The following is a 16,217-nucleotide window of genomic DNA, read 5'->3' on the forward strand; positions in this document are numbered from 1 at the left end:
ACAACAGAAAACAGTGGGTCCTTAGGAAATAGTTTCCTTGCTTTCAGTTTACAGGGAAAAACATAGTTAAGTGAATGGAAAGAAAGTCTCACAGGCAGAATATTGGGAAAAAAACTGAATTTAACACATCTGTAACAGATAAGAGAATCTGAAATAGGTTCTGCTAGAACTGTCAGGCTAAGGTGTTAAGATTCTGGTTTGAATTAGTATAACAAATATCTTTATTCTTGGATCAGCTGCTTCTTAGGGGAAGATTGCTCTTCAATCAAACATTTGTGTGGTTTGCTCCATTCAGGTCGTGGCCAAATGTCACCTTATCAGGTTGGTCTTCCCTGTATATCCTATCCAAACAGCAGTCCGGCTGGCCAAAAAGTACAAGCTTTCAGGTATAAGATGAATATGTTTTGGGGATCCAATGTATAGCATGGTGACTTTAGTTAATAATACTGTATTATTTCCTTGAAATTTGCTAAGAGAGTAGATCTTAAGTGTCTTCACCATACACACATAAAATGTGTAGTGACAGCTGTGTTAATTTGAGTGTCGCAATCATTTCACAATGTATACGTATATCAACATGTCATGTTGTACACCTTGAATATATACAATACTTGTCAATTATACCTCAATAAAGCTGGGAAATTTTTTTTTTTAAACCCAGCAATCTCTTCTCTATCTCCAACACTCCTTACTGTGCCTATTTTTTTTTCAATGCACTTACCATTATCTAATCTCTCTCTCTCTCTGCTTCCCCTACATGGAATGTGAGGTTTCCTAAAGGCAACTTTGTGCTGAATCTCAAGCACCAAGTACGGTGTCTGGCACATAATAGACACTCACTACATATTTACTGAATGAATCAATTACACACATAAACATTTTTATCAGACCACATGATTAGGAGAATCTCAACCTCAAAATCACCAAACTCAGCTTGTTTCATTTCAAATCTCAGTTTTCTAAGACAGATGATGATACAATAAGGGAAAGAGCTAGAACATTTTTAACTATTAATGCACAGAAAGTCTACATTTAAACAGAAAATCTGGAAATCATAAATTGATATTAAAATTACTGAGGGTATATGATGATGAATCGTAACACCAACTGTCTCTGAGGAAAAGTACTACTGTTTTAAGGGAGAAGCTGACCTCTTGTCACAATTTCTAAGGGAAATACGAACAAAAAAAAAAACTTCAATTTTTCAGTAAGTAAAATGTGGGCTCTTTGGAGATTTGAATATAACAATTTTAGAAGTATCAGTATATTATTAAAGTACCTTAATAAAAATATCTGTGAAAACTGTGGGAAAAAAAACGTAATAAATAACATACAAGACATATACTGTGCTCTATCTGCCTTGGCGCTCTTTTTCTGGTAGGATTTAAGAGTTTTTAGCAGTGCCCCTCCAGTGCAGTCCATGAACCTGCAGCATCACTATCACCTGGAAACTTGTTAGAAATGCAAATTCTTAAAGTCCCATCTATACGTCCTAATTTCTTTCTCTGGAGTTGAGCTCTACAATCTACATCTTTAAAAAGCTATTCAGGTGATTTCTTTTGCATAAATTTAGAGAATCAGATGTAGAAGAATACAACCATCAATCTTCTTGAGTTGAAAAATCTCCTGTAATTTCCATCATCTCCATTATTCTATTACCAGCAGTGTATAATTTTTTTTTCTCAGGTATAATAAAGACTAATTCTTCCAAATCACAAAGAGGTTAAAAAGAAAACTCAAAGATCCTAGCCTCTTGCCAAAGACTTAAATTATTTAGAATAATGTTGTTAGGTCTATTTTAGAAACAATTTCTGAAGCACACAGCAGGACCTTTCTAGTAAGATGTGTGTTTACTTCAGTAGGCCTAGCAATTAGAACAGTGGTGTATAATCCTTTCACAATATGAGGAAATGTAAGAAAATATTATGGGGTCAAATAACATAGGCCAAAAAGAGTCTATCTTCCTCTAAAAACTGTCCAGGGGGATTCAGAGCTACTGGTATCTGAAATGCAGCATAAGTCAACTAAGAGTCTTTAGCCTTGAGAAGAAAACACATAGAAATGAGGAAAAATTAAGAATTTACTTATGGGCAGGGCATGGTGGCTCACGCCTGTAATCCCAGCACTTTGAGAGGCCGAGATGGGTGGATCACTTGAGGCCAGGAATGATCCAACATTTCAGCCTGGCCAACATGGTGAAACCCCATCTCTACTAAAAATACAAAACTTAGCAGGCATGGTGGTACATGCCTGTAATCCCAGCTACCTGGGAGGCTGAGGCAGGAGAATTGCTTGAACCCAGGAGGCAGAGGTTGCAGTGAGCCGAGATCGCGCTACTGCACTCCAGCTGGGTGACAGAGGGAGATGCCATCTCAAAAAAAAAAAACAAAAAACAATTTACTTCTTAAATATTATAGAATTAATATACCCCATACTATTATGAGATTGTTTATTCTCACCATGACCTCTGAAAAATGCAATCTTTTTTCCCTCTTAAGATAACTCAGATTTTACAAAAACTAAGAGTAAACATGTTGAGTGTAAGTTTTCCCATACCTTGACTGGAAATGCAAAATATCACTCAACTCTTAATAATTTAGAATCAAAATCAAAACACTCACAACCCCTATGCCTTTCTCTCAAAATGATCAGATTATTAAGGAAAAGAAAATGTATGTAATGAAGTTAATGGATACATGTATTGTTTAGGCACCCTTCCAAATGCAAGGTTTTTAAGAAATTTTTCATACTTTGATGATTAATGTAAAACTGTGGTCTCAGGCCAGGTACAGCAGCTCACACCTACAATGCCAGCAGTTTGGGAAGCCAAGACAGGATGATTGCTTGAGCCCAGGAGTTCGAGACCAGCCTGTACAACACAGCAAGATCCCCACCTCTAAATAAGTAAGTAAATAAATAAAACTGTGGTCTAGGTAATAAATAGAAGGAAAGAAACTAACAGAGTTGACTGTAAAATATATAAATATACACACATCTATAGTCTGCAAATGCTTCCTATTTGCAGACTATAAATGCACTACATGATACTTTTCTGATCTGTGCATTAATCCTTACTTGGCTTTCCTGCTCCCTGGTGCTCATAGACTGAAGCAGGCCTTGAATCTCCATTTCATGTTCCATCACTAGTTTGTTTCGATCACTTAGAAGGTCCTGCAGCATCCTTTCCTTTCGCTGTAGACGCTGGCACAGCTCCTCTGCTATCTCACTCTGCCCTGGTCCAAGTTTGCACAGCAATGTTGCACTAAGATCCTAATGCAGAAAGGACACTGTAAGTTTCTGGAGGAAAGAACTGCCTCTACTAAATATTAAAGGGCTTATAAGAATCTATCATAGAAGAAGGAGGTGTGAGATTCTTGAGAGTAAGTATCACGTTTTACTCATTTTTGTTTTACCAGATCTAGCACAGGCCTGGAACACAGAAGTCTCTAAATACATGTCCCAGGAATGAATACAAACAATACAGAAAACTATCTCTGGTGGCCACTTACATACATATTGTTTTCTGAAATAAGTCTTTTTCCTATTCGTTCAGGACATGTAACAATTAATGTTAGATGAGGATAAATGGACACTCAGTTCATTTATTTGTTTTCTCCCAGTGTAACTTTATAGGGGGAAGCATAAAACGAATTGCTGAAAGGAATACTAAACACTGTATTTGCTATCATAGTGATGGTTTCTATTTCTGTACTAACCACCAGCACATGGTGGAGGAAACGGAGGCACCATACTGCCTAGGTTGATACTGGATCTGCTACTTATTAGCTATGTTAGCTTGGACAAGTTACTTAGCTTCAGAAGTCTGTTTCCTCCTCTACAAAACAGGGATAATAGAATGTGCCTCATGGCCTTGTGAGGATTCAACGAGTGAATATCCATTGACATCTGAAAACAGCACCTGCCCCAGCATGAACACTGTAACTAATAAAGGTTAATAGCTGCCAGACGGAAGAGGCAATGTTTGGTCTCATTCATTCTCACATAACTTCTTTGAGAAAGTTAATTGCCAACTTAAGTTTCTAGATATGGGAAAAAAAAAATCCCAGTGAAAGTCAATGACCTGCCCAGGCACAGAATGAAATTAAAGACTTGGGTCACAGGCCTCCCGATCTGAAGAGTCCTAATCCAAGGCTGAGATTACATAATCACTGAACCAACTGCCTTTAAGTTAACTGAAGTCTTGCCTCCACTTCTTTGTTCCTATCATGCAGAGATGTCTGTAACTGCTGAATGATACTCTCTTGTTCCTTCTGCCAATGGCTAAATTTGGTTTCAATTTCTTCTTTCAGCCACCGGAGGTTTTGACAGGTAGTAGATAACTGTTCCACTTCCAGGCCTTTGGCCCTCAGGAGACTCTCCATACTCTACAGCCATAAAGAGAGCAATCATCAGTCAAAACGATTACCCCATACTCCTCAGGATAAACAACAAATTACATCCACTTTTAAATAATCTCCCATCAATTTATTTTTATTTGCGAGATGAGAGCATTGATCTAACAATGCCAGGCTAATCTATTTTTTTTTTTTTTTTTTGGTTTTTAGAAACTTTTATCTAGTTTGTGGAGAGATTAAATATAGAATATATGATAAAAGGAAGCATTTTGGAGGAAGTGCACTACACTATAAAGGATTTCTCAAAAAAGTGGCAGATACCTAAGCTCTAAAATAAATACACAAAAAAGCCCACAGTAAATATTGATAAACACGTGTTCTAATTATGGCAATTCATGGACATGTAGATAATATTAAGGTAGAAGACACAATTTAATAGTTGCACCCTGATAATGCTTCAGTAAAAGTAAGACAGAGAGAGAGGACAGTGTGTGTGCATGTGTATTTATGTATGAACAAGAACTGGAAATAAATCAGAACTACGTAAACAGAAATCAATATTCACTGGCTCGCCTCACAAAATTCATATTACAAACGAAAGTAGAAGTGCTAAAATCTCTCACTTCCTAATCGACAATGATGGAACTAGTGACTGCTATTTTTGGTTTTCTCCCCCCTTATAAAGCAAAATCCCTGGTTTTCAGAAAATGATGGAAGGGGGTCATGCTTCAGGCTTAGAATAGAAGTGGGAGAGGAACACCAAGTCAGAGATAGGTTTTGCTCTCACTTGCATAGTAGTTTCATTGGAGGAGAGGACACCTCTCAGTCTCTCTAAGTCATGATCTCGCTCTCTCACAGCAAGACGAAGCTGGCGCAGTTCTTTTTCTTTCTCTTCTAGAGCAGAGAATTTTTCATCTATAGCCCGCTGCAAGGAAAGGAAGACTCCTAAAGCTCTGTAAGATTTACTATCCTGATCACTCTTATTCCACAAGATGGCAGACTAGAAAACCAAATCCCAGAGCTGCAAATGTAAGTAAACACAAATTTCTATAATACCTATGTAGATAGAATAATCCATAGCATAGTGGGCAAAATGGTGATACATACCTCCAGAGCAACAGCTTTATCATGTATGCGCTGGCGAAGTTTCTCAAGCAACATTTCATTTGCTTCAAGGGTTTTGTCTGAGTTATCTCGATATTGTAGGAGCTCCCGAAATTCCTGAGACCAAAAAATCGTTTCTTTTATTCTTTTATCCAATATTAACTAAATTACCAAGTAATTTGTTAGTTATTCAGGATGAAAAAAAAACAAGATGTGATCACTCTCCTCAAAAGTAACAAGTTTAGCAGACATAACAGACATATAAATTGTACACTATTCTGCAACATACAACAGACACAACACATAGAATTAACTGTTCTGCATCCTACGCTAGCTACCAGGGGAACACAGGATGCACTGCCTAACTCTGCCTGCAGGTGTCAGTAAAGACCTCACAGAGGAGGTAACATTTGCGGTGAGCCTTAATTAAAGGACTAGGATTTCCTAAGTGAAGAAGGGAGAGGACTGTATGCTAGAGAAAAAAAATATGCACACTACGCATACAATGAAAAAATTGTACATTCAGTGAAATGTAGTGGATTCAATGTGACTGAAGCTTAGAGTAGGTGGCAGAACAGATCAGTCTCTTCTTAATGCTCCATTTTCCCCTCAAACTTTCATTCCATCATCAAAATGACTCTGGAAGTTTCTGTAGTTTGTCTTCATCTATTAAACTGAGAGCAGTAGCCAAATCTTTTGTCTTCCCAACGCCCAGAAAAGTGTGTGACTCACAGAGGTGCTTAATAACTATTTTCTGAATATTAAGTCTTTATAAAAGACTTCATAAAAGACTGCTTAAATCAGGGCTATATGTACTGTTTCTTACACTTGTTAGTAAGCATCTTAATTCACAAATTATACTTTCTATTTATTTTAAATCCTCTTGATTCCCACCTCTCAATGTTTTCCATATAGCAGGGACTCAACACAGGTGGAATATCTTAAATTTATATAAACAAATTTCAGAGTTCTATGAGCCCAGTTTTCATTGAAATCATGTAAACTTACCTGAAGCAATTGCTCCTTGTGAGTCAGACTATGGTTTAGGTGCTGGATGTTTTGTTCCTGGGTTCGAATCTCATTGTATTTTTCAGCATCCCGGGCACGAAGCTGTTGGCTCTTGTTCTGCAATTCTTCTTGTAGCTGCTGCAAGGCTTTCCGCAATTCCTGAATTAAACATATTACCTTTTTAAAGAGATCTAAAATTGTCACATGGTTATTAGATGTAGAGGACTTAATATTTTCAAGGTATATAAACTGAAAGAGCAGTAGAGGATGCCATTATTAAAATTGCTATAGAAGTATTATACATGAATTGAATGGGATATGGAAAATTATAAAAGTTGTGAATGGGTAGGACGTAAGCTTGATAATTATAGTTCAACACTTATTTTTTGGCTTAAAAAGGATACATGTGTAGAACCATTAAATGAGAATCTGTCCTATGGTAAACCTGAATTATTTACAGTAAGCTCAAGGATAAACTATTCCTATCATCCTTTTTTCTAAAGATCTCATAGAGACCATCACTCTTCTTTCTTAGCTTGCCATATTTATCTTTCTGATAAGAAAGTCAGTAATCTTTAAATCATCTGTTACTTTAGAGAGCTCCTAAAATACATATTCTCATCAACCAAACAAATCTTGGGAAAATGTTTCCTTTAGCTAAATAACAAAAAGTTAAGAATTATTTCTATCCCCATCCCTCCACCACTCCCCGACCCTGCCCAGACATCTGAAATTTTAATTTTTTTTTTTGAAATGGAGTCTCACTCTGTCGCCCATGCTGAAGTACAGTGGTACAATCTCGGCTCACTGCAACCTCCGGCTTCCAGATTCAAGCATTTCTCTGCCTCAGTCTCCCGAGTAGCTGGGATTACAGATGCCCGCCACCACGCCTGGCTAATTTTTGTAATTTTACTAGAGACGGGGTTTCACCATCTTGGTCAGGCTGGTCTTGAACTCCTGATCTCATGATCCACTGGCCTCGGCCTCCCAAAGTACTGGGATTACAGGTGTGAGCCACTGTGCCCGACCGAAATTTTAATATTTCAAAAGGAAATTCAGGGCTAATATTTAATCTCCAAACCACTAAACCAGGGAGATCCTTCAAAAATTACACTTTTAAACCTGAGTGTTAAAGAGCTTAAGAAAAGAGACCACGAAAAGAAAAATCTTTTAAATCTTAAACATATACGCTCTAAGCTAACAAGATAAAGGAACCATTTAAGAATTGTACATTTTGGCCCAGTGTGGTGGCTCATGCCTGTAATCTCAGCACTTTGGGAGGCCAAGGTGGGCAGATCACCTGAGGTTGGGAGTTTGAGACCAGCCTGACCAACATGGAGAAACCCTGTCTCTATTAAAAATATAAAATTAGCCAGGCATGGTGGTGCATACCTGTAATCCCAGCTACTGGGAGGCTGAGGCAGGAGAATCGCTTGAACCCGGGAGGTGGAGGTTGTGGTGAGCCAAGATTGCACCACTGCACTCCAGCTTGGGCAACAAGAGTGAAACTCCATCTCAAAAAAAAAAAAAAAAAGAAAGAAAGAAAAGAATTGTATATTTTATTATTCAAAAATAAAAAAAAAAAGACAGGGCTGATTATTATGCATGTCATTCCTCTGACCTTAGTGATTCTTCCCCACTTTTCTGACTGGTTTTAACCATCCTTCAAGAATAACCTCAGATGTCTCCTCCTTCATGAAGCTTTCCTTGATTCCTTTTCCTTGACTCCTTTCCTAGATATTCCTGTAGGACCCCATATATACATCCCCTTCAGAATTTACCACTCTGAAACTCAGCTTATGTGACTGTTTCTCTTACTGAACTATAAGTAACTTAAAAGAAAGGAGCCTGTGCTATTCATTCTTGTATTTCCAGGGCACAACTCAATACGGTAATCACCGCTTACCCACAGGGGATACATTCTAGGATGCCCAGTGGATGCTTGAAACCAGATAGCACATAGATAACTATGATAAAGGTTTACTTACAAATTAGACATACTAACAGATTAACAATAACAATAAAATAGAAGAATTGTAACAACATGCTGTAACAAAAGTTACATGAGGGAGGCCAAGGCAGGCAGATCACGAGGTCAGGAGATCGAGACCATCCTGACTAACATGATGAAAACCCGTCTCTACTAAAAATACAAAAACAAAATTAGCCGGGCGTGGTGGCGGGCGCCTGTAGTCCCAGCTACTCGGGAGGCTAAAGTGGGAGAATGGCATGAACCCAGGAGGCGGAGCTTGCAGTGAGCAGAGATCATGCCACTGCACTCCAGCCTGGGAGACAGAGTGAGATTCTGTCTCAAAAAAAAAAGTTACGTGAATGCGGTCTCTCTTGAAATATCTTAATGCTTTTTGTCTGTGGTTGACCCCAGATAACTGAAACCATGGAAGGTGAAACTGTGGATAAAGGGGGACTACTATAACTAGCATATGGTACAAGGGCAGCAAGTGTCGAACTGAAATACTTAGATTATGCAACTGATTCAAGGGTTCAACACAAACTATCCTGCTAAAAAGTTATTATCAGGGCAAAGTCAGCATTTAGGGAAATAAAATAGTTAATGATTTACCTGGTTATGTTTCCAAGAAGCCTCTTTCTGCTGTTCACTCTCGTGTGCTGCAGCCTCTACAAATTGCACACATTGTTTGGCATCAGCCAGTTGGCGCTCTTTCTGTCGTACCACCCTCTGGAGCTTCTGTATTTCCAGCTGGCTGCAGAATAAAGCACTCTGAAGATCAAGCAGAGCCACCTGTTGCTGAGCTGGGGAAGTACCCTCTGAGCTCTGAAAAGAGAGTAGAAATCACAATTACAAGGAGGGCAAGCACTGAGCTCCCACGAAGACTGAAAATAAAGTCAAGACTGCAACCAAAATGGCATATCCCCAACTGAACTCTCTTCTGTCCTATGTGACCCTCACATACGTGAAGTTGTCCAAGCTGGCTTTGGTGCAGCATTTCTCGAAGCTTTGCCATTGTGTCATTTTGACCTTCAATCACTTGGTACAACTCCTCAGTCTGAAAATGAGAGAGGGAATATCAAACATGTTAGTAAACTAATTATAAATTCCATTATCTCACCTGTACAGATTTTAGTAATGTGACTATTCCAAAATATCAATCGAGGTTAAGCTACAATATCTCCAGGCTAAGATACGTCTGACAATATTCATTTTGACAAAATATGAAATACTTGTCTACTTTGAAGGGACCAATTGTTTCCACACAGGTCCTTGATAGCTAAATATTTTACCTCACTTTCCCTGCTTTTCAGAGTTTCCTTGAGGTTCTGAATTGTACCATCTTGCTTTTGAGATGACTCCTGAGCACACTTTAGTTCATAGCTCATTTCATTAAGTTTCTCTTGAAGAATCTGAATTCAGCAAAGAAAAACAGTTTTTCAGGTCAATGATGTCTTTTAGCCTCAAATGAATAAAGTCTTTCCTCAAATCTTGGATTTAAAGAATTTCTTAGGGGATATTACCTTGTTATTTTTCCAACATATAGTAACCATTGAAGTGGTAAGTCAACCAGCAACAAATAGTAGCAGGAGAAATGAAATACTTCCTTCAATACTAAATTGTCTCAATTTTCATGCACTGTGATCGCTCTATGATGGCAGCCATACCAGGAACTTGTCCACATGGACCAAGTAGGCAAGTGGTTCCTAGTATGGATCCCTAATACAAGGACCAAAGAACTTCTGCTACCTAGCATAGGAGAGGGCACTATAGGGGAACAGAGGCCACAAGTTCAGCATCCCAAATGTAGCAATTTTCTTCTAAGCCAGACATTAAAATTCAGGCGCTAGAAAGTAGTAACAAGATAAGCTAAAATAAAAAACACAGACCTCCTATCTCAGTGTCTTTTACAGTGAAAGATTGCATGCAAGTTTTTTTTTTGAGACAGAGTCTCTCTCTGTTGCCCAGGCCTGAGTGCAGTGGCGTGGTCCTGGCTCACTGCAACCTCCACCTCCTGGGTTCAAGCAATTCTCCTGCTTCAGCCTCCCAAGTAGCTGGGATTATAGGTGTCTGCCACAACGCCTGGCTAATTTTTTGTATTTTTTAGTAGAGACAGGGTTTCACCATGTTGGCCAGGCTGGTCTCGAACTCCCGATCTTGTGATCCGCCTGCTTTGGCCTCCCAAAGCACTGGTATTACAGGCGTGAGTCACTGCACTGGCCCGCATGCAAGTTTTAATTACACACCTGAAAAGCACCAGAAATTATGATCTGTACAGAACAAGCTAAAATCTTGATAAGAATAAAGGGAAGAACTACACTTTTACACGAAATATTCCCTAGAGCACAAGGAGTACACAGTATCCATCTCCCAAGTCCTACACAGGTTGACAGACTCAGGCTACAGCCAGTCACATCCTCAGGAAAACCCTGTCATCTCCTAGGGGATAGTACTAATCATACCTTGTTGGTGGCCTCTGTTTGCTGGATTTTTTCCTGGAGTTCTGCCAAGTGGGAATCAGATACAGACTGCTGAGTTATAGTGGTCTCATGTGAATTCAGCTTTTGTTGTTTGAGTAACTCTTCAGTCATGGGCTAGGAAGAAACAGCAAAACAAGTAAGGTGAGTTAAACACGGCCAACAAAATTTTATTTCTATCTTCAAAAATATCTATTGCATCTTTTGCCAGAGATTTAGAGAATCAGATTTGTTGCATAAATTATCAGTATGAATTCCTAAAGACAGGCCTGTTCCTTATTAAGAACACTGATTCACCCCCATTTGTACTATGCTTCCCAGCTTCCCTTTCCACTTTTCCCTACCAATTCACACAAACACTACATGTTTATTCACTGAAAGCAAGTAATTCAGAGTTCAATGAGAAGGGGAGGATTTAATAAAGGAGATGATCACAATGACCAAATATTTGTTTTATTCTATTTTTAATCAAGGAGTTGAAAAGGCATACTCGTCAAACTTATACTACTCCTGAGAGAAGTTACATTTCAGCTACCTTTCTTACAACATGCTTGTTTCACATTATTGGAAAAAATTGGCAGATTTTGATATGGACTATATATTAGATAACAGTATTTTATCAATGTCTAATTTTCTAAATTTGATAATTGTACTGTAATTATATAAGAGATGTCCTTGTCCTTAGGAAATAATGCTGAAGTATTTAGGGTAAAGGAGTATACTATCTACAACTAATTCTCAAATGGTTCAAGAATTTTAAAAAAATACTGTGCAAATACAGAGAGTGGGAGAGTTTATAAAGCAAATGTGACAAAATATTTGCAACTGGTAAATCTGGGTAAGGGATATATGGGAGTTCTTGGTATTTCTCTTACAACGTCTCTGTACATTTGAAATTATTTCAAAATAAAAAGAGAATAAACTAAATTTAAAATAGATGTGCCTACTTAAAGGCAGATTTATAGCATAAGCACAGATAAATAATCCACAGTGAACTGGGAAGGAGACATATTTTATAGGAATATCGATTCACTTAAAAGATTCAGGAGGAAAAAAGTATGATTTACATATGGGGCAATTTATATATGGGACAATAAGATAAACTTATTGAACCATTCTTAGTAATCATTACAAGCTAAGGATGTTAAAATAAAACTTTACAAATTTACTGCGGCAATTACATTTGATCTTCCCGCCTCCATACCCTCTTCCATTCCAATTAGGAATATAAATTCATTAAGGGAAAAAAGACAACTGCTATTCATTCTTTCTTTCGCTCACATTTTCAGACTTGATTACCACCTTCAAGGCAGTGGAGTTACAGCTTACCTTAAATTCCTTCCTGCTAGCAACTGACTGGAAACATAAAGATTTCAGAAGAAAAATCTTTTCTATTCCTCCAGTGCTATTTATCAACTTTTCTAACACCTACTAAATGCTATAATAAGCAAAGCACCATGTGAGGCACTGTGAGGAATACCATGCTGACATAACATGTATCTGTTGCACACTAACTATGTGCTAGGCACTGTCCTGAAGATATATCATGCAAGACAAAGTCCCTGTGCTCTTGAAACTTATATTTTGCAGGTGTTGGAGGGGGGAGTACATGATAAACAAACAAGGAAATGCAAAAAATATTATGGACAAGCGCTATGTGGCAAAATAGGAAAGCATAATACAGAGTGGGTGGTTAAATTACTCTAAATTGCTTGATCAGAGAAAGGTCTTTATGAGGCAGCATTAAGTAGAGATCTGAAAGAAAAAGAATCAGTCCTGCAAAGATAAGCAGAAAAATCCAGGCAGAAAGAACAGCTAATGGAATATGAGCCTGGAAAAGAGAAAGGCCTCTGTGGCTAGAATAGCACTCTCTAACAGAAATATAATGTGAGTCCTGTATGTAATTTTTAATTTTCTAGTAGCTTCAATGAACAAATTACAAAATAAATAGGGAAACTTAATTTTAACAAAATATTTTTACCCAAAATATCCAAAATGTTATCATAAACATGTAAACAATATAAAATTATTGAGACACTTTACATGATTTTTCCTAAGTCTGAAATTCAAGGCATATTTTATACTCACAGCCCATCTCAATTTGGACTAGCCACATTTCAAGGGTTCAACAGCTCCTGAGACTAGTGGCTAGCTTACTGGATAGCACAGGGCTAGAGCATAGTGGGCAAAGGGGATAGGAACACTCAATGAGGTGGAGAGGCAGGCAGGCACTAGGTCACATCCAGCTTCAGACAACGGGGTTAATGAACTGGATTTCGTTTTAACTGAAATGAGAATAGACCGCAGTTTTTTAACAGGTAATCACACATAAGTTTTGAAAAGATCACGCTGTGGTGAATGAATTATTGGGGAGCACCAATAGAAGCAGAGAGACCAGGTGGGAGGCTGCTGCGGTAGTGCAGGTGAAAGACAATAGTAGCTTGGGTTCTGGTGCTTAGTAAGGGAGGGGGAAATAAATGGATAGATATGGATATGTTTTGAAAGTATAGCTAACAGGACTTGCTGGTGGACTGGATAGAGGGAGAGGGAAAAAAGCAGCAAGGATAATGACTTCTGGAAAAATTATTTGAGGTATTTGTTGTTGGGGGTATAACAGGAAGCTTTCACCTGAGGCAACGTGAACTATGTCACACCATGGGCCAAGTAACTGCATTAATAGATATTGACAACGATTCTAACTAATAAATAAATTTACCATTTACTTAATGATAAAACCACCTCTATAAAATTTGGTTTCTTACTTCTTCAGTGTAAAACAACAATAACATCTACAGTAAGATATTTTGAAATTCAAACGACAACAGGCAGAATTAAAAGAGCTTCAGGTTTAACATGGCAAGGAAGGTGGTCATATTTATTTACTTAAAACCAAACAATCTTAGAGCGGTAAAGGAAACTTTATAAACTAACCATCTGATCCGATCCTATTTCACATACAAGGAAATGGAAACTTAGAGAAGTAATTAGTCCAAAGTTTCCTGGGAAATCAGGAAAAAGATCCAATTAAACTGAACTGGATTCCCACTCAGGTTGGGAATGTATCCCTCATTTCTATAAACCCATTGCCTACCATAATGCTGGGAATACTGCAGAGATCAAAAGTTTTTGTTTAATGAATGAATAAGAACAATAAAAACAAACGAAAACGGGCCTTCAGTGGCTCTCTTAGAAATACGACTGTATGTAACATATATTCGAACAGCAACTTTAAAGCCAAAGAATGCCACAGGAAAATACATGAATCTGAATCTCACATGAATCAATCTTGACATGAATAATCATAAGAAACCTCTTTTTCTATAAATAATGTACTCACCTAAAAGTTGGAAGATATTTGTTTCTTCTTTATTTGTAATAATTTACTATTTTACATCTCAGAAAAATGTCCTTGCAGAGAACAGTCGCCAAAAGAGCACTTAGCAAGTACCACTAAGCCAACAACTTAATGAATTCTTGTGAAGTATCAAGTACATAAAACAGTCACTCCTACAATGATAGTGTAGCCCATGAAATAAGTAATACCTGGTTTGGTAGAATCAGTGTTACTCTCTAGACACTCAGGTACTAAAATCATGTGGAAATGTTAATATATTTTAAATTAAGTCACTTTTCACTCAGAATTAGGACAAAGGCTTTCCAGTATCAGAAAAGAGAACTGCTTCCAGGTCAAGTGTTGCACAATATGAGACTTTCAGGCTAAGGGCAGTGTTTAGACCTTTTGTGTTGACAGCATTTTTTTTGGCACTTTCTAGTCCTCACAGTAGTGAGTTATAGATCTCGAACTGCTATAATTGTCAACCCTATTGTTAATACTAGGAGACAGACAAGAACCATCGACTACCATCAAATTAAAGGCCTAATCTTTTACCAGCATCTAATGCCAACATCTTCCAAAGGGCCTGATCCACTTCCTAACTAAAATATGAGTGGGATAAATTTACCATAGTCACAAAGGAGCAGACCTTGGCATTGCAAGGTTTAAAGCAAAGATCTCCTGTTCTTTGACTTTAGATAGAAAGGGAAATTGCACATGGGCCAGAGCTCATTGCTGTTTACTAAGGGACCACACCCCTCCCATCATAGCTTTTCTAGTTCAGGGCCAGACAATAAAGAAGGGAATTACCAGCTAGAATAAGGCTTCAAACCTTTCTTTAGCTATCTGAATAGCTTTAGGTTGTCATACATAAATTCTGTAGAAGGGAAATAAATTACTTTGTGTAATATCAGAGTATCAGTAAGCAGAACTACACTGTTAGTTTTCTTTAATAAATAAGAAAGGAACAAAGAAAAAGAGAGGGAAAGAAGGAAAGAAAAAAGAAAGAGGAAAAGCAATCAGAAGGAATTCTGATGTCAATATTTAATAGTGCATACAGTATGGTAAGTGGAAGATTAAACAAAGGAATCCAAATGACCTTACAGAACAATCTTGCTCTTTAAGATAAAAGGTTTTCTCCATATTTGTGGCAGAACTGAACTAAAGGAAACATTTTTTTCTTCCATGGTTTCATGTTTTCACAAGCTAAAAGGAGAATTACCAAAAAAAAAAAAAAAATACATTGTTTCTATTCTTTCCACATTTGTTCAGAGAAATAGACAAAAACCAGTCTGCCATTGTCCTATCTAGCACTGGTTTTGTCATAAGGCTCTTAAGGAGCTTAAAAGTAACCGGATTGAAACAATAGATATGCTGCCCATTTTATTTACAAACACGTTGGGCCCAATTCATCTATTTTCCCTGACATCTTAAATTATTAGAGAAAATGGTATAATAATTAAATGCCACATTTCTTGAAAGTGAATGACATTTTCTCCCTCCCAATTTTTGTTTTTCTAGAAACAGTAAACAATGTAAGAATGTAAGTTAGGTCACAGCAGAAAGGTCATATGCTACTATTTTAAAGCTTTAATGTCCAAATTTAGTGAAGTAAAGGGACTTGACCTAAAGATACAGTTACCATAGTTTATATGTGTTCATTCAGATGACAATTTTTTTCACATAATCTCTAAAAAATCCCCCGAGCATCCTTAGGTTAGAGAAAGAGGGCTCCTGGTTTTAAAAAAGTACTTACTTAAATTTATATGCTTCAGACAATAGGGTTTAATGTATAGAATTAAAGTGTCTTGCCTGAGAATGGTCAGAAACCTTTGTCTGCATGGGCTAAGTTAGTTAAAGAATGAACTTTCTTTCCATATCTCCAAACTGAGAGACTGCCTGAAGATGATCTTTAAAATTCTTCTCAACTCCAAAATCCGGTCACCAACATATAGTATTTTATTTAAATA

General features: G+C 37.5%; 1 protein-coding gene across 28 annotated transcripts in view; it reads right to left on the minus strand.

Moving 5' to 3' along the window:
* LOC103224084 (myomegalin) overlaps positions 1-16,217 on the minus strand; it is a 219,153-nt gene that overhangs the window by 60,180 nt on the left and 142,756 nt on the right. For all 28 annotated transcript variants that reach the window (XM_073008038.1, XM_037997367.2, XM_037997368.2 and 25 more), the window contains 9 exons: positions 10,899-11,030; positions 9,729-9,848; positions 9,401-9,493; positions 9,049-9,261; positions 6,468-6,626; positions 5,463-5,576; positions 5,143-5,280; positions 4,206-4,385; positions 3,076-3,270 (listed from right to left, as the gene is read on the minus strand). In XM_073008038.1, coding sequence (XP_072864139.1) covers positions 3,076-3,270; positions 4,206-4,385; positions 5,143-5,280; positions 5,463-5,576; positions 6,468-6,626; positions 9,049-9,261; positions 9,401-9,493; positions 9,729-9,848; positions 10,899-11,030 — 1,344 coding nt within the window. The remainder of the gene's footprint in view (positions 1-3,075; positions 3,271-4,205; positions 4,386-5,142; positions 5,281-5,462; positions 5,577-6,467; positions 6,627-9,048; positions 9,262-9,400; positions 9,494-9,728; positions 9,849-10,898; positions 11,031-16,217) is intronic.

Source organism: Chlorocebus sabaeus, chromosome 20 (assembly GCF_047675955.1).
Source record: "Chlorocebus sabaeus isolate Y175 chromosome 20, mChlSab1.0.hap1, whole genome shotgun sequence".
In the NCBI taxonomy this organism is placed as follows: Eukaryota; Metazoa; Chordata; class Mammalia; order Primates; family Cercopithecidae; genus Chlorocebus; species Chlorocebus sabaeus.